This window comes from Procambarus clarkii, chromosome 70, assembly GCF_040958095.1.
Source record: "Procambarus clarkii isolate CNS0578487 chromosome 70, FALCON_Pclarkii_2.0, whole genome shotgun sequence".
Lineage (NCBI taxonomy): Eukaryota > Metazoa > Arthropoda > Malacostraca > Decapoda > Cambaridae > Procambarus > Procambarus clarkii.
Genome location: NC_091219.1, coordinates 26,784,544 through 26,803,703, shown reverse-complemented (window position 1 = coordinate 26,803,703; position 19,160 = coordinate 26,784,544). Strand labels below are relative to the sequence as shown.

Here is a 19,160-nt window from a genome sequence, read left to right as displayed (position 1 = left end):
ATACAATATGAGTAACTTATTTTTTTTTTTTAGTATTTTCGCTGGAATTTATTTGAATATATTTTATTCTGGTTACACTGACCGTCGCATATTGTGCTTGTGTGGTGAGTTATGAGGCACTTGGGGGGGGGGGCGAGGGTAGTGATTTACACCAGGATATGTGTGTAAGTTAATATGTATACGCTTCCATTTAAGGTAGGGGTGTACTCACCTAATTGTGCTTGCGGGTGTTGAGCTCTGGCTCTTTGGTCTCGCCTCTCAACCGTCACTCAACAGGACCTTGTGTGTGTGTGTGTGTGTGTGTGTGTGTGTGTGTGTGTGTGTGTGTGTGTGTGTGTGTGTGTGTGTGTGTGTGTGTGTGTGTGTACTCACCTAGTTGTACTCACCTAGTTGTGTCTGCAGGATCGAGCATTGACTCTTGGATCCCGCCTTTCGAGCATCGGTTTGTGTGTGTGTGTGTGTGTGTGTGTGTGTGTGTGTGTGTGTGTGTGTGTGTGTGTGTGTGTTGAGTTTCTGGACACTGAATCCCGCCTTGCAGCTCACACCAGAAGTTAAGAGGCAATACATAAATTCATTTCATCATAAAAAAACTATTATTCAATCAATATAGGCAACATGTGTGTTACAATATTGGTTTACAATCCCCGACGCTGCTCCCCGCCTGCTCAAGCGGTAAGTATATTCACTAAAGCTCTTGATACGAGTCAGTGATGCTCCAGGACTCATCCAAGCATGGCACCAGTCTCTCGTTGTTTGGAAGTGCATGCAGAAGGGTCAACTCGTTAGCAACCTCGGTAATTAAGCCAATTAAGGAACCCCACCCTCAGAGAAGATAAGCCATTATCCGCCTTCCTCCTCGTACTTAAAACAGCCGTCATATGAGTGATAGCAAAAGCTCACCCGATAACGGCAAAATTAGAGTAGGAATTGGTCAGAAAATAGAAGGAGCCGATACTGTGGGTGGCTATCTTGCCTTGCTCTCGGAGTTACACTCTGAGCGCTCTCTCGGAGTTAGTCTGGGAGCACTCGGATGCATTCAGAGCACTCGGGTGTACTCAGAGTTACACTCGGAGTTACAACCAGTTAGGGTACCACAACGCCCAACCCTGGAAACACAAACCGAAACTGTCACTATTTTCCGCTTTTTACAACTTGTAATAAAGTTATTACATCTTGGCTTAACGTGTTTATGACGTATTAGAACGTTGTTACAACTTGCTATACTGGTTGTTATAACTGGTTAGGAGGTGTTAAAACTTGTTCGAACGTTGTACCAACGTCGTAGTTTCGGTGTGTGTTTGGCGGGAACCCACCCTCCTTAATTCATAGTACTTATAACAACTATTTGCTTAAGCTTACCACTATGTACTCTTGGACCCCCAAGTGTTCACCTTTTATATTACTGATTTTCTTTATTTTTTATTTATATATACAAGAGTTCTTATATTCTCGTAAAGCCACCAGCAAGCGTAGCGTTTCAGGCAGGTCCCTTAATCCTAATTTTTCCCTGGAATACGACCCGCCAAATCGTTTTACAACCAGGTACCCATTCACTGCTGGGTGAACAGAGGCTACAGTTAAGGACTGACGCCCTGTCAATCCTCCCCAGCCAGGATACGAACCCAGGCCAAAACTCTTGCGAAGCGCCGGGTGAGTGTTTTACCACTGCGCCACGGGGACTGCCCAAATTAGCCCAAATGACATTCTAGAAATTCGGAAATATAACTAAGGAACGTGACATAACGTAACCTAGCATGTTTAAGTAATCCTAGGCCTAATATAGTATATATATATTTATATATATATAATATATATATAATATATATATATAATATATATATATATATATATATATATATATATATATATATATATATATATATATATATATATATATATATATATATATATATATATGAGAGCTATACTAGGCTTAGGAATGCTTAAGTTTTTATTTACGGACTATTCATGCCCGTGCCACCTTTTGGGTGGCTTAATCTTCATCAATCAATCATCATCTTAAGTTTCCTTTTAGCATTTTTCTCAGGCTGTAAAATCAATAGTATAAATCTTAACTTTTGGCAGTCTTAAGACAACATATTGATACGTTTGATCAAGTAGTTGCTGTACAGTACTATCATCTTAGGAGGATGGTTGCAAATTTAGAATATGAGTTGAATTTTTAGAGTAAATGCATTATAGTTAGGGCTACCATTTTAAAATATGTTCGCTTATATTTCTAAACTGTAGACAAAACACAGAAACGGACACATTTATTATCAGCAAGTGGTCATGTTGCTTACGCTAGAAATGTGATAGTTTTAAAACACGTAAAGTGTGATATAGACTTTAAATGCCGTTTTTTGTTAGGATGTTTGTGTGTGGGATAACCCTGAGCTTGACCTTTACCTGTGCAAGTTCACCTGGCGAGTGTCTTGGGCTACTGCCAGTGTAAGTTACCACCAGGAAATGACGGGGGAGGTGTTGGGGAGGGTCTGTGATTAGGAGGTGTCTTCGGGGTGGGTCTGTGATGAGCAGGTGTCCTCGGGGTGGGTCTGTGATGAGGAGGTGTCTTCGGGGTGGGTCTGTGATTAGGAGGTGTCCTCGGGGTGGGTCTGTGATTAGGAGGTGTCTTCGGGGTGGGTCTGTGATGAGGAGGTGTCTTCGGGGTGGGTCTGTGATGGGGGAGGGGGTGTTGGGGGTGGGTCTTCACACTCTTCACCCCCAGTAGAGCTCTGGAAAAGCTAACATACACCAATTAACTGCTCTTAGATTACCCGGTAAGCAAAATTCGTCGTGCATCGTCTTTTATAAGTTGCAAAATCCCATTACTTTCCCAGTCTGCCGCCTGCTCCTAGCCTCACAGAGGTGTCCTCGGTGGCTTAGACTATTCCTAAAACTTGCTTTGTTATTATTAACATCTTTATTGACAAAATTAATTCCAATTTTGCCTAATCTGAGGATTTTGTTAGTCTTATTAAAGTGAGGATAATGCTGGTATTCGCTGTCACGCAGGATAGAGGGTCATACATAAGACAATAGGTCTAAACTGTAGGCTGAAGTACATATATATATCATGGTTACAATCATGATATATATGTGCTTCAGCCTACAGTTTAGACCTATTGTCTTATGTGTTAGTGGGGCCGGCTAGGAACACCCCCCCACCATCCTCCCCCGCCATACTGTGAGGCGGAGCCCTCCACCCTCGCTGGCGCCCTTGTCTTACTCACTCACAAAGGTCAAATATTTCACCCATTTTTTTCTCTCTTACGCTGCGGAGCCAGATGTGAATTGTATGAGGTGTAGCGGGTGATGCCTCGGTGCCACGCCCTCGGGGATGCCAACCCGAACCATGAGAAGGCCAACATAAATCAGTTGTTGAAACGCCAGAATGTTCGGAATGGCTATTGAATGGCTACTGGCTACTGAATGGCTACTGGCTATTGAATGGCTACTGGCTACTGAATGGCTACTGGCTATTGAATGGCTACTGGCTATTGAATGGCTACTGGCTACTGAATGGCTACTGGCTACTGAATGGCTACTGGCTACTGAATGGCTACTGGCTACTGAATGGCTACTTTCTATCTGCGATGTGTTGGTGGGCTCAAGGCACGTCCAGGTGCAAATGCACCTCTTTTGAGCATTTCGGATGTGGGGTAGAGTCCAGGTTATGTTGAGGTGGGTGAGAGTCCAGGTTATGTTGGTGTGGGTGAGAGTCCAGGTTATGTTGATGTGGGTGAGAGTCCAGGTTATGTTGGTGTGGGTGAGAGTCCAGGTTATGTTGATGTGGGTGAGAGTCCAGGTTATGTTGATGTGGGTGAGAGTCCAGGTTATGTTGGTGTGGGTGAGAGTCCAGGTTATGTTGGTGTGGGTGAGAGTCCAGGTTATGTTGATGTGGGTGAGAGTCCAGGTTATGTTGATGTGGGTGAGAGTCCAGGTTATGTTGGTGTGGGTGAGAGTCCAGGTTATGTTGGTGTGGGTGAGAGTCCAGGTTATGTTGATGTGGGTGAGAGTCCAGGTTATGTTGATGTGGGTGAGAGTCCAGGTTATGTTGGTGTGGGTGAGAGTCCAGGTTATGTTGGTGTGGGTGAGAGTCCAGGTTATGTTGGTGTGGGTGAGAGTCCAGGTTATGTTGATGTGGGTGAGAGTCCAGGTTATGTTGGTGTGGGTGAGAGTCCAGGTTATGTTGATGTGGGTGAGAGTCCAGGTTATGTTGATGTGGGTGAGAGTCCAGGTTATGTTGATGTGGGGTAGAGTCCAGGTTATGTTGATGTGGGTGAGAGTCCAGGTTATGTTGATGTAGGTGAGAGTCCAGGTTATGTTGATGTGGGTGAGAGTCCAGGTTATGTTGGTGTGGGTGAGAGTCCAGGTTATGTTGGTGTGGGTGAGAGTCCAGGTTATGTTGATGTGGGTGAGAGTCCAGGTTATGTTGGTGTGGGTGAGAGTCCAGGTTATGTTGATGTGGGTGAGAGTCCAGGTTATGTTGATGTGGGTGAGAGTGCAGGTTATGTTGGTGCGGGGTAGAGTCCAGGTTATGTTGATGTGGGTGAGAGTCCAGGTTATGTTGGTGTGGGTGAGAGTCCAGGTTATGTTGATGTGGGTGAGAGTCCAGGTTATGTTGGTGTGGGGTAGAGTCCAGGTTATGTTGGTGTGGGTGAGAGTCCAGGTTATGTTGGTGTGGGTGAGAGTCCAGGTTATGTTGGTGTGGGTGAGAGTCCAGGTAATGTTGGTGTGGGTGAGAGTCCAGGTTATGTTGGTGTGGGGTAGAGTCCGGCTAGTGTTCATGTGGGGTTGATTCCAACTTATGTTGATATGTTGATGTTGAGAGTCCAAGTTACTCTCTCGGCTGTTGAGGAAACAAACGTCTCACACTCAAGGTGTTGTTGAGGCCTCCAGCGTCTCGGTTGAGTAGCTAAGAACATACACAAATATTTTAGAAATATAACATCATATTATATATATATAATTGGAATTTCCTGGCGGTGATCCCCTTGAAGCGTTGAAGGTGGCCGCGCGACCTTGGCTCGTCCTTACTGAGGTGTCTTGTGCTGACTCCAGCTGATGTAAACAAGTCCAGCTGTTTATTGTGGGAGTGTAATGTTGATCTACTCCCTCGCCATTCATTGACCCACCATTCACAGTTACCGCACTGTGATACAGTCATGATCCTCACTTAATTTGATAACAGCTTTAAAATTATAGCAAACTTTTAAAAGCGCTCGAGAAAGCATTATTTCAGCAAAGTGTGTCTTCAGAAATGACTCAAAATAAGTCAATTTGATTTGACTTGGATCTGCACGTGAAGGTAATTTACCGCCAAGAGCAGAACTGGCGGGAAATTCCTGGTGGCGAGTCATTGTGTGTCAACTGAGGTAGAGCTGAGAGAGAGAGAGAGAGACGGGTTCTCTCACTCTTGACAGCCTGGTTCAGTGGAAGGTCTCCAGGTTGACACACCGCAAACAGTATGCTTTAAGGGAATATCTTACGTTGGAGACGAGAGCTCTCCAGGCCCAGAGGCACTTCAAGATGTTACACGGCCAAAGATAACATTCACTCAAAGAATCTATCACCTACGGGCCACCTCATGCCCGTGCCACCTTTTGTGGCGGCTTAATCTTCATCACGTGTCTTTGAGAGGTGACCTAGTGGGCTATGGTGTATACTGACGCTGCTGTTGGTAGTGACTTCACCCGCTATAGGAACTTGAGTATCCCTCAACCCTGCCTGCCTTGACACCTTGCCCACACCATGGTGTCTTCTCCCGAGCCTCACGTCCACCTCCTTCCCCTAACACAGACTGTGGAGGTTACTGTATCTGGGCCACTTCCTTGCGCTGTCTGCGGTCTGAGCGCTCCGCCATGACGGAGCGTCAAGCCAGGCCCGCTCTACTGCTCCACATACCCCACACTGAGGTGCTGGTGCGTGCTCGCACAGCGGTTCTTGTAAGTCAGAGAGTCACTTGGAGTCAAGTAAAGGATTTGCGTCCAACTTTTGGTTCATCAAGAGGTCTCATACAAAATAACATAGGATTACAAATGTGGATATAAATGCGTAATGTTGGTGCTTCAGATGCCACGCACGATATTTTGTGATTTCGTGTTTGTGAAGAACTTTATATACATAATTTATTCATACACACACACACTGGCTCTCTCTCTCTCTCTCTCTCTCTCTCTCTCTCTCTCTCTCTCTCTCTCTCTCTCTCTCTCTCTCTCTCTCTCTCTCTCTCTCTCTCTCTCTCTCTCCTCTCTCTCTCTCTCTCTCTCTCTCTCTCTCTCTCTCTCTCTCTCTCTCTCTCTCTCTCTCTCTCTCTCTCTCTCTCTCTCTCTCTCTCTCTCTCTCCTCTCCCTCTCTCTCTCTCTCTCTCTCTCTCTCTCTCTCTCTCTCTCTCTCTCTCTCTCTCTCTCTCTCTCTCTCTCTCTCTCTCTCTCTCTCTCCTCTCTCTCTCCCTCTCTCTCTCCTCTCTCTCTCTCTCTCTCTCTCTCTCTCTCTCTCTCTCTCTCTCTCTCTCTCTCTCTCTCTCTCCCTCTCTCTCTCTCTCTCTCTCTCTCTCTCTCTCTCTCTCTCTCTCTCTCTCTCTCTCTCTCTCTCTCATGTTCTTCAAATTCGAAACAGTTTTTAGATGAAATTCTGGAAAAAAAACTTATTACAATGCCGTAGTGGTTGAATATAGATGAAGGAAAGATTCAATATATGTTTAAATGTATTGAAAATCAAATTTGTGGATGTAACCTCTATTATTCATCAAGTAATTGTAAATAGTGTTTTGAGAACATTATATACAGCCCCTCCAAAAAGGACTAAGATGCCACGCACGAACCAAAAATTTGGTTCTTAATACATTTATACATATATTGTTTTTTTTTCTTCAGCTTTAGATGAAACTATGTTAAATATTTGCGTTATTGAGATGTTTGATTTTGCTAAGGATACCGACAGTGTTTTTTTTATTGTTTTTATTAAATGATATAAAGTTTGAGCCATAAACGTGCGGGTGGAGGCTGTTTTTATTATTATTATTATTATTATTATTATTATTATTATTATTATTATTTTCTACCACAGACGTGGCCGGTGTGACGGCTCAGTTATGACGGCCCTCAGTGGCAGGTTGTGTTGTTGTTGTTATAGATTCAGCTACTCTGAACAAGCTCCAAGTAGCACGGGCTATGGTGAGCCCGTAACTTACCTGGCACAGGAGCGGGGCAAGTAGCACGGGCTATGGTGAGCCCGTAACTTACCTGGCACAGGAGCGGGACAAGTAGCACGGGCTATGGAGAGCCCGTAGTGGACTTACCTGGCACAGGAGCGGGGCAAGTAGCACGGGCTATGGTGAGCCCGTAACTTACCTGGCACAGGAGCGGGGCAAGTTGCACGGGCTATGGAGAGCCCGTAGTGGACTTACCTGGCACAGGAGCGGGGCAAGTAGCACGGGCTATGGAGAGCCCGTAGTGGACTTACCTGGCACAGGAGCTGGGCAAGTAGCACGGGCTATGGTGAGCCCGTAGTGGACTTACCGGGCACAGTAGCGGTGCGTGATGTGTCTCGGTGGCAGGCTTTTCAAGTGCATATATATCTCTTTCATCGTCATGTGGAGGGTCGTGGTCTCTTGTGTCGACACTTCGTGTCAACTTGCTCAGGTTTCGTGCGTATGCATTAAGGCTCTACAAGGAACACCTTTATCATAGAATTGTTTAAACCTGTGGTGGTTATCTTGAGATGATTTCGGGGCTTAGCGTCCCTGCGGCCCGGTCCTCGACCGGGCCTCCTTTTTGGTACATACCCCCATGAAGCAGCCCGTAACAGCTGTCTAACTCTCAGGTACCTATTTACTACTAGGTAACAGGGGCATCAGTGTGGAAGAAACATTTTGGCCATTTGTCTCCGCCTCCACCGGGCATCGAACCCGGAATCTCAGGACTACGAATCCGAAGCGCTGTCCACCCAGCTGTCAGACGCCCTCTGACAGGGCGGTGGTAAGAGATTTGACACACACAGAAATCACAATTGCGTGATGCATCAAATGAACTCCTTTCATCAAATTTCAACTCCTTTTGACCATGTCGTAGCTTAGTCGATTAAGGCAGCGTCTGGGATGCTCTCGGACGCAGGTTCGAATCCTCGTCACGGCCCTTGTGGATTTGTTCATAGATTTGAGAATTCATTATATGTTTACACACAGAAATCACAATAGCGTCGCAGGTTAAAAATGCCTCAGTCGATAAAGACAGCGTCTGGGATGATCTCGGACGCAGGTTCGAATCCTCATAACGGCCCTTGTGGATTTGTTCATTATATGTTTATTTTTTTTTGTGTGTTATGGGGTTGGTGATCTTTTGACCCGTTGAGGGTTTGAGAATGTTGGGTGTGGCGCCTGTCCTCGGCTCAGGCCCTACACTCGTCTGGCAAGTGCGCCCTTGTCTCAGTGTTATGGTCAACACTCACAAGTCAAGGTGCATTACGGAGCATAAACTTAACATATGGACTCACCTAGTTCCACTTAAATGTGTGTGTGTGTGTGTGTGTGTGTGTGTGGGTGTGGGTGTGGGTGGGTGTGGGTGTGTGTGTGGGTGTGTGTGTGTGTGTGTGTGTGTGTGTGTGTGTGTGGGTGTACTGGGTCTAAGTGTTTGCTTTTGGAACCTGCCCTTTCAGGCTCCGACCTTCCTGATCTGAGCACCTGCTCTAAGAACTTACGAACTTAGCCTCGACGAGGAGCCACAATAACGTGGCCGGAATTACCGTCACAATCAAGTCACAATGGACTTGAGAATGGTCCAGGACGGACCGAAACGTCGTCGTCCCTTCATCTTCTAGTGTGTGGTCTTTCCTAATTGCTCATTTGAGTCTTATTTTCATCATGGTCTCTCGACGTTATGCTGCTGTTCATTATCAAACTAAACTTATTATTATTGCCTACTTTGTCAATTTTCATCAGGATCTAATATGACGTGATCATGTTCCTTCTTTCCCGTCTCTGTATTTTTCAAGTGCATTGATATATATACGGTTATCAGTATTTGCTTTTATTTCAACTCTCTCAGTTCTGGAACCTGTCTTGTGTCGCATCTCTGAATAATTTGTATGTTAGTTTTGCAAATTTTTATGCGGGGGACTCGACGCTTTTGCTGCATATTGTAGCACTGGTCTCACATAGGTGGTGTACATTATAATACATTGAATGCCTCTTGTCTGTGTTCGTGAAAGGTACTAGAATGCTCGTCAGCTTTCCTTGTGCAGCTGATGTGTTTACGTTAATATGTCTATGGAGACAGGCTTAATGTCGCCTGTTTTCCTGTCTGACCCTGGCAGCCGCTGGTCCTGGGGGCGGTTCCCAGACATATAACCTTGCATTTGCTTGGGTTGAAATCTATTAGCCGTATCTAAGACCAGTGTTAATGCCTGATGGGGCTTTTCCGATGTATTGTAAGGATGAGCTTGTCTGTGTGGAGGTGGATGGAACGTTACTGAACTGTGTGTTGTGTGGTAGGGGGGGGGGGGGGGTGATGTATGTATGTGGGGGGGGGGAAGTTATGGGGGTAGGTGTGTGTGGTACAGGTGTGGAGACGGTGTGTACTTGCCAAGGGGAGGTGCTCGGGGAATGAGTTGGACTGTAGTTCCTGGTCGCATGTGTTAAGAGCTTTACGTAAACGCCTAATGGCTGATCCGAGACTGCTGATGCTTTGCCGTGTTGCTGTACCTACGAGGCTCTGTGTGAACACAACATTTATACACACACACACGCACACACACACACACACACACACACACACACACACACACACACACACACACACACACACACACACACACACACACACACACACACACACACACACACACACACACACACACACACACACACACACGGCAGCGAGGAGGAACTAGAGCCTTGCCAGCCGGGTGTGCCACCTGACCAAGCCGAGGCCAGCCACACCCACCATTCTTACACCGAACGCGGAAAAAAATAGCATTGCTAAAGCAATTGAATCTTCAATGTAGGCTGATCCAGACCCCCGATTGTTCTGTTGAAAAGGTTTGGCATCGCCACCTCGCATGGCGTTGCGTTTCACGGTGGATTTTTGCGATTGAATGCGATTTTGGGTAATCTCGGCTCACTTGCCGTGTGCCCGGTTGGGGGATTTTTGTGTGTGTGTGAAAATTTTGTTTTGTTTGCCACGTTTACTGGACTAACGAGGTTGTTGTTGTGTAATTCAGTTCTCAAAGATAGTGATCTTTTCGATACCTGAAATCCGGATTAGTGTTGCGGTGAATGTTTGCGTTCGCCAGAGAAAGGCGGGAGAGAGAGAGAGAGAGGGAGAGATAACACCACATATTTGAGGTGTTATGTATCAACATTCCTGCACGTGCAGTAACGTCCAACACGTTGTCATTTCCTCGCTAATGGTAACGCAAGTCATGAACTTTTATGGAGGAGGGGGGGGGGGCAGCGCAGGGGAAAGGGAGGGGGTTGTAAATATGTGTGTTGGAGCGGCGAAACTAACTGGAACTAACGAACATTTGTGCGCAAATATTGAGTTGAGCGATAATTTAGACTGGGGGGAGGGGAGCTAAAGAAGTTACCGAAGACTTGATACGACGAAATAAAGATGTTTGGGAAGGTGTGTGTGAGGCAGAGGTCACAAAACGACAAGTTTTTCTCCGAATGCTTGTTATTCCCTTCTCCGAGGCTAAGGGTCCCCACAATTGGAAAATGAAAGCAGAAGTGACTTGAGGGTTTTCGTTATAATGTGTTGACGGTTGTACAAAATTAATAATAAAAAAAAACAGCCGCGTTTTGTACAAGTAATTATGTAGAGGGCACGAAAAAAAAGGCAACAACTTAACTTGAACTTAACAAGTTAGGTTTCCTAGGAACCTTTCCTAGGCTCAAGTTCGCAACTTATAGCTCATATCTATAACACAGAATGTCTGTTTACTTGGGTAGCCTTTGCCCAACCTGACAAACTGAAGCATGAGAGGTACGTGAGGCCAGTCGGGGTTGGGCCTGGTACCACTTTTAAAGAAATATCTGCATCCGTAGTGACCCCCCTCCCCCCCCCCTCTTGCGATTTTCGTGAACTTCGAAATCGGGGATGTGTTTTTCGTAGACTTTGTAGACGTTTATCATTGCATCATAATGTTAAATTTCCTGAGAGAGAGAGAGAGAGAGAGAGAGAGAGAGAGAGAGAGAGAGAGAGAGAGTGAGAGTGAGAGAGAGAGAGAGAGAGAGAGAGAGAGAGAGAGAGAGAGAGAGAGAGAGAGAGAGAGAGAGAGAGAGAGAGAGAGAGAGAGAGACCCAGGCACAACTGGGTACCATGTGTAATACGTACTAAATCAGGCCTAATGTATGCTATATGAGACCAAGGCTTGCTTATTTAATCCCAGGACACTTTAAGGTTATCTTTACTGTTCCACTTATTGGCGTACCCCTGGTAGGTAAAGGTACCATCATTCCACCCCATGGTTGGTATAATTACCATCATTCCACCCCATGGTTGGTATAATTACCATCATTCCACCCCATGGTTGGTATAATTACCATCATTCCACCCCATGGTTGGTATAATTACCATCATTCCACCCCATGGTTGGTATAATTACCATCATTCCACCCCATGGTTGGTATAATTACCATCATTCCACCCCATGGTTGGTATAATTACCATCATTCCACCCCATGGTTGGTATAATTACCATCATTCCACCCCATGGTTGGTATAATTACCATCATTCCACCCCATGGTTGGTATAATTACCATCATTCCACCCCATGGTTGGTATAATTACCATCATTCCACCCCATGGTTGGTATAATTACCATCATTCCACCCCATGGTTGGTATAATTACCATCATTCCACCCCATGGTTGGTATAATTACCATCATTCCACCCCATGGTTGGTATAATTACCATCATTCCACCCCATGGTTGGTATATGTAGTATGATTTTAGGGGAATTGGTTGAAATAAAGCGTATGTGAAGCACCTCAAGGTAAGATGTTTATATATTAACGACGTCTTAAAGCTGTGTCGTAACCAACCTGATTAATAAGATCAGTAATCGTATCCAATAAGGTAACAAAATTACTTCTTTGTTTATATGGCAACTGTTTCAGTACTTACTACCGTTACCTGTTCAGTATTTACTACCGTTACCTGCTGCGAACACACACACATTCAAGATCCTCAAGGGAATTGACAGGGTTGATAAAGACAGGCTGTTTAACACAAGGGGCACACGCACTAGGGGACACAGGTGGAAACTAAGTGCCCAAATGAGCCACAGAGATATTAGAAAGAACTTTTTTAGTGTCAGAGTGGTTGACAAATGGAATGCATTAGGGGGTGATGTGGTGGAGGCTGACTCCATACACAGTTTCAAGTGTAGATATGACAGAGCCCAATAGGCTCAGGAACCTGTACACCTGTTGATTGACAGTTGAGAGGCGGGACCAAAGAGCCAGAGCTCAACCCCCGCAAGCACAACTAGGTGAGTACACACGATCTCCGAGGACACATCTCTTCATCAAAACAGAAAGCTTCTCCGTAACTTAGAAAAGTCGTTAGTTGCTGGCTGAGCCAAATAGGTTCTGTCATTCCTTACCTGCCTGAAACCTGCTTGATGGGGTTCTTGGAGTTCTTCTACTCCCCAAGCCCGGCCCGAGGCCACTTTGAAAAGCATCGAATCGCTGTTTTTTTTTTTATTTTTCCATTTATTAACATACTTAGATTCATCTGCACTTATGCAGCTGCCCCAGACCACATGAAGGGGTATCGTAGCGTGCAGGCGAGGAGTCACAATAACGTGGCTGAAGTATGTTGACCAGACCACACACTAGACAGTGAAGGGACGACGACGTTTCGGTCCGTCCTGGACCATTCTTAAGTCGATTGTGTGGTGTATCATAGCGTGTGTCAAGAAAACTACGCAGTTTGAAAGAAGCCTCCATCTTTCAGGGTGTTTAAGCATACAGGGCCATGTGATCAGTTTAAATGAACAAATCCACAAGGGCCGTGACGAGGATTCGAACCTGCGTCCAGGAGCATCCCAGACATTGCCTTAATCGAATCTTCGTCACGGCCCTTGTGGATTTGTTCATTTGATGCATCACGTTAGTGTGATCTCTGTGTGTGATGATCGGTTGCCTGCACTGGCAAACTTTGAATGCATTATGAGGATATCCTCCAGAGCACCAGAGTGAATACAGTAATTGGGAAGCTACAGTTGTTATAGATTTAGCTACTCAGAACAAGTTCCAAGTAGTACGGGCTACGGTGAGCCCGCAACTTACCTGGCTCAGGAGCGGGGCAAGTAGTACGGGCTACGGTGAGCCCGTAACTTACCTGGCACAGGAGCGGGGCAAGTAGTACGGGCTACGGTGAGCCCGTAGTAGACTTACCTGGCACAGGAGCGGAGCAAGTAGCACGGGCTACGGTGAGCCCGTAGTGGACTTACCTGGCACAGGAGCGGGGCAAGTAGCACGGGCTACGGTGAGCCCGTAGTAGACTTACCTGGCACAGGAGCGGTGTGTGGGAAGCTACAGGCAGCTCATGCCGGCGGTGGTACGTTTCTTTGCTTACTATACTGATCAATAGTCTGCGGGCAATAGCCGCTCAACGGCTTACGTAATCGGTTGTGAAATAAGGTACTGAAATAGCGTGATTAAGGTCATAGATCACTGCCTCAGGCCTCAGGTCACTGGTACAGGTCACTGATCGGTGTCTCGAGTCATGATTATACTGTCTCCAGGTCGATGGTTCTTGTCTCAAGTACACCAGTTGCTCACTAACTCTGGTCTTCGATGACAGCACGACATGACTGGCCGTCCCAGGACGCTGCTTCAGGACCTCACCTCCCTCAGGTCACTGGTTCGTGTCGCTGCTTCAGGACCTCACCTCCCTCAGGTCACTGGTTCGTGTCGCTGCTTCAGGACCTCACCTCCCTCAGGTCACTGGTTCGTGTCGCTGCTTCAGGACCTCACCTCCCTCAGGTCACTGGTTCGTGTCGCTGCTTCAGGACCTCACCTCCCTCAGGTCACTGGTTCGTGTCGCTGCTTCAGGACCTCACCTCCCTCAGGTCACTGGTTCGTGTCGCTGCTTCAGGACCTCACCTCCCTCAGGTCACTGGTTCGTGTCGCTGCTTCAGGACCTCACCTCCCTCAGGTCACTGGTTCGTGTCGCTGCTTCAGGACCTCACCTCCCTCAGGTCACTGGTTCGTGTCGCTGCTTCAGGACCTCACCTCCCTCAGGTCACTGGTTCGTGTCGCTGCTTCAGGACCTCACCTCCCTCAGGTCACTGGTTCGTGTCGCTGCTTCAGGACCTCACCTCCCTCAGGTCACTGGTTCGTGTCGCTGCTTCAGGACCTCACCTCCCTCAGGTCACTGGTTCGTGTCGCTGCTTCAGGACCTCACCTCCCTCAGGTCACTGGTTCGTGTCGCTGCTTCAGGACCTCACCTCCCTCAGGTCACTGGTTCGTGTCGCTGCTTCAGGTCCTCACCTCCCTCAGGTCACTGGTTCGTGTCGCTGCTTCAGGACCTCACCTCCCTCAGGTCACTGGTTCGTGTCGCTGCTTCAGGTCCTCACCTCCCTCAGGTCACTGGTTCGTGTCGCTGCTTCAGGTCCTCACCTCCCTCAGGTCACTGGTTCGTGTCGCTGCTTCAGGTCCTCACCTCCCTCAGGTCACTGGTTCGTGTCGCTGCTTCAGGTCCTCACCTCCCTCAGGTCACTGGTTCGTGTCGCTGCTTCAGGTCCTCACCTCCCTCAGGTCACTGGTTCGTGTCGCTGCTTCAGGTCCTCACCTCCCTCAGGTCACTGGTTCGTGTCGCTGCTTCAGGACCTCACCTCCCTCAGGTCACTGGTTCGTGTCGCTGCTTCAGGACCTCACCTCCCTCAGGTCACTGGTTCGTGTCGCTGCTTCAGGTCCTCACCTCCCTCAGGTCACTGGTTCGTGTCGCTGCTTCAGGTCCTCACCTCCCTCAGGTCACTGGTTCGTGTCGCTGCTTCAGGTCACAGGTTTTAAATGGAGAGTCGGGTCGAGGTTCGAGGCTTCAGGTTAGGGCTTCAGGTTATTGGTTCCCTGGAATGCAGTGGGGCTATCGTGGCCAAGACGTAATGAGTGGTGAGGCAAACATTTCCAGGAATGGCATGATAACTTTTCCAGGAATGGCATGGCAACTTTTCCAGGAATGGCATGGCAACTTTTCCAGGAATGGCATGGCAACTTTTCCAGGAATGGCATGGCAACTTTTCCAGGAATGGCATGGCAACTTTTCCAGGAATGGCATGGCAACTTTTCCAGGAATGGCATGGCAACTTTTCCAGGAATGGCATGGCAACTTTTCCAGGAATGGCATGGCAACTTTTCCAGGAATGGCATGGCAACTTTTCCAGGAATGGCATGGCAACTTTTCCAGGAATGGCATGGCAACTTTTCCAGGAATGGCATGGCAACTTTTCCAGGAATGGCATGACAATTTTTCCAGGATTGGCATGGCAACTTTTCCAGGAATGGCATGGCAACTTTTCCAGGAATGGCATGGCAACTTTTCTCTCTCGCTGCATGGAACATTTGGCTTGCGAGTATCTGTGGCTTCGTCAGGCAAGGCGTAGTGCTCTCTCTCTTACAAGTCCTACGTCACAGTCACGGTCAAACAAGCCTCTTGTGTTTCACACTTCTCTTTTTTCCCCTCTTGTTTCTCTTTTACTCTGACATATAAGGTTAGCAACTTTCCCACTATTTGTCAAATATTGATACTGTTCTTAAAAGATTCCCACATTTTGCTCCCGCAAGATAACGTAAGATCTTAAGGGTTGACATATGTTATTCTAGTTTGAGGAGCTGTTCACTTGAGACAGTTAAGCAAGTCCCAGCTGTGTCTGGGTACAAGTGACAGGATGAACAACCCAGCGGGTTTTCTTCCTATTGGGGAGTGTTGTACATGCTGCTATGGCGGTGTGTCCACTCACAGGATGAGTGGCTCTGCTCAATAGACTCGCCCCTCGGGGCAAAAATTAAAAAAATATATATATATATATCCCTTACGAAGTCAATATTTTACACAGAAGCTATGACTATTTACCATAGAATCTCCTGTGTGCCGGACCTACGTGATTTGAACGTGGTATTCACCTCCTGAGGGACGAGTTTCTAGCAGCAGCAGCAGCAGCAGCAGCCAGTCAGCTGCCCACCTGTCGTTTGAGGCTGATCTTGTCCTAGTTTTCCTTGGCTTATTCATGTCTGGAGATAATTACCATGTAGTGTTAAGGCGGACGAGGAGGAAGAGGAGGCACCGGAGTGTGTGAAGCAGGAGTCGCCGGGTGCTCGGGGGACCAGTCTTCATCAGCATTCACCGCCCATTGTCAGCACTGGCAGTTTAAGCGGGTCTCCGTGTGTCTCAACACCTGCCCCACGCCCGGTCTTGGGCATCCCTGTGTTTACATCCTGCCCCAGCCCCGGCCCCGCCGCCACTCTCCACTATACTCCCCATCCACCTCTTCGACTCCCAAACATGACCTGGACAGATTTAAAGTTCTCAATATAGATCTGGCTCGCGTTTTCAAAGTCAAGGTCAGAGAGGGTCAGCCAGGTGTTGGCAGAAAGACGCGTGTGTCCGTTTCTGCATCACGTAGGAGTGGGATTTGGATGCTGGTGTTCGATCCTGTTAAACGAATTCCGGTGAGTAATGGCGGGTTGCCGCGCGTCCTGTCACAGCCTGCTGGTGTGCTTCAGTAGGACGGGTGGCAGCAGACGGAGGCGGAGGTGGAGATAAGAGTGTGGAGCAGGGGGGCCGGTGGGTGCAGGTGATGACTTAAGAAGAGTTCTCTCCCAACGGGAGTGGCTTCCCGCCGCGACCTTGGCTGCACCTGAGGCCCGCTGAGTCCACATCCCCCGCCGCTGCTCTCCCTTCCTCCCCCCCCCCCCAGCGACTCCTCTTCCTCCGCTGCTAAACATGGGTGCTGTGTTTACATCGTGACACTCGTGACGCCTTCGACACCGCTCATAACATTTGTGTCTCGTATCCTTAATGTTTTTACCCGTGTGGCGCAGGAGAGCTTGGCAAATATAGGTTCATGGAGCAGGCTGTCAAGAGCAGCGGGAGTCAACTTGCCCGCCTCGTGGACGTTTGCCAACAGCGCCGCCCCGCCGACGACTCTAGGAATGTCACATTACCATTCTTCAGCGGTGTTATTTCTTGCGGTGGAGGCGCCTTTCATCACCCGTCCTCCAACACGCGGATCGAGTGCTTGAAATGATGGAGTTTAAGGTGAGGGAGGAGGGAGGAGGTGGCTCGCGGCCGCGAGAGTTGCAGCAGGTGGCGAACGATAGTTTGAGAGACGCGAGTGAGAGCAAACGATGCGGTGTGGAGCACTGACTTCCTCGTGCGGCCCCGGTGCTGGCCTGGAGACTTCAACGCTGCCACACCCCCGGGCGACGGGGGCCCGCTTGGCCGGCGGCCCGCTTGGCCGGCGGCCCGCTTGGCCAGCGACGGGGGCCCGCTTGGCCGGTGACGGGGGTCCGCTTGGCCGGCGACGGGGGTCCGCTTGGCCGGCGACGGGGGCCCGCTTGGCCGGCGACGGGGGCCCGCTTGGCCGGCGACGGGGGCCCGCTTGGCCTTCGACGGGAGTACCCCAGCCCTCCTGGAGCACAGGCAACACAATTCCTCCCGGCTTGTGGTGTGGTGTGGTGTGGGCAGCAGTGGTGAATAAACCTTGCAATGGAAGGCAGTTGAAGGCTGCAAAGCGGCACAAATCAATGTACCGAACCCTCAAGCAATTCCTGATTAAGATAACCTGTTTCACGAGAAAAAAAATAAGACCATAACAAGAGAACAGCAAATTTAATCTGCAAAATATGCGGACATGCAAGACGCGTATAAATTAGGCAGGATAGGCGCCCCACGAAACAGAAGACGGCCCTAAACAACACGAGATACATGCCATGGTGCAGTATCTTATCTCTAACCTATTGTTGTTTACCCGCAGCGGTTGCTTGCGTGTGGGTGAGGAAGGCTGGCCCAGGAGTAGCCCAGGGGCTCCACTCCTAGCAGGCTAGGTACGTCTTTCCTGCCGTCAAGGGCAGTGTCAGCTGCTGGGGAACCTCTTTTTGTCTGTAGTAAAAAAATACAGTACCGGTGAGGAAGGTGAGTTCGAGGATGTTTGGGGAATACGGAACAGGGGAGACGGAACAAGGGGGAGACGGAACAAGGGGGAGACGGAACAAGGGGGAGACGGAACAAGGGGGAGACGGAACAGAGTAACGACGGAGGGGAGGGGGAGGAAACGGTGCAGGGAAGCCATCAGGTAGTTCTTTGGGGGGAAGACCCACAGCAGGAGGCAGACGGGGAGGGGGAAGGCGTGGCCGCTGGCCGGACAACCCCCTGGGCCCTCCAACACCACCACGAAGCCTAACACACAATAATGTGGGTCTCCAAAGGCTACATATGACGGCGCCTCGCTGCCGCCGCCGCCGCCGCTGCTGCTGGTGCTGCTGCTGCTGCTGCTGCTGCTGCTGCTGCTGCTGCTGCTGCTGCTGCTGCTGCTGCTGCTGCTGCTGCTGCTGCTGCTTCCCTCCAGGTAGAGGTTCGTTTGCACGTGATGGTAATTGTGTCATGGGGTCGAATTGCCGCCCCTCGACTTGTCGTTTGTAGTAACGAGCTGCTGGGGTGGCGGCAGCAGGCCTGGCAGTGTGTGTGAGTCATGAGAAGCGTCGTAAACCAGTTGGCAGGTTTCTCAGAGGTCAACCCTATCTCCATAACCAGTTTACGTTTCGCAAAAAGTACTTAACCGTAATTTTCAAATAGCTGATTTTTTTTTTTACCGGTTATCAGTTGTATGCATCGAAGGCTTGACGTGTTCTGCCTTGTGAAGTGTGCAACTTTTGGCCTTTCGACTGGTGACCGAGAGCTGGTCCCTGGGGATCGAGCGCTGGCCAGAACGACGATGGTCGGGTTAGCTGTAAAAACCTGGTTGGGCTCCGGTTTCTGTCCTTCAGAAGCTCCCAGAGTAGCTTCCAACCGTACTAGAGAGAGAATCATGCAAGACAACACCACTTTGTGTTTTAAGATCATGCAAGACCGTACATCTCCTGCATAGCTTAGAGACAAATTATTCTATGCTGTTAACACCCTCTTGAGTGGTGCCAACATATCAACT

At 48.6% G+C, this 19,160-nt stretch overlaps 2 protein-coding genes across 4 annotated transcripts in view; both read left to right on the top strand.

The window, feature by feature from the left end:
* LOC123744859 (protein FAM43A) overlaps positions 1-19,160 on the top strand; it is a 168,342-nt gene that overhangs the window by 26,457 nt on the left and 122,725 nt on the right. The window lies entirely within an intron of this gene.
* LOC138356014 (collagen alpha-1(IV) chain-like) lies at positions 616-17,261 on the top strand. The gene is made up of 5 exons (XM_069311564.1): positions 616-672; positions 2,371-2,451; positions 3,667-4,228; positions 4,310-4,498; positions 17,056-17,261. The coding sequence occupies exons 1-5, from the start codon at positions 616-618 to the stop codon at positions 17,259-17,261; spliced, it is 1,095 nt and encodes a 364-aa protein (XP_069167665.1).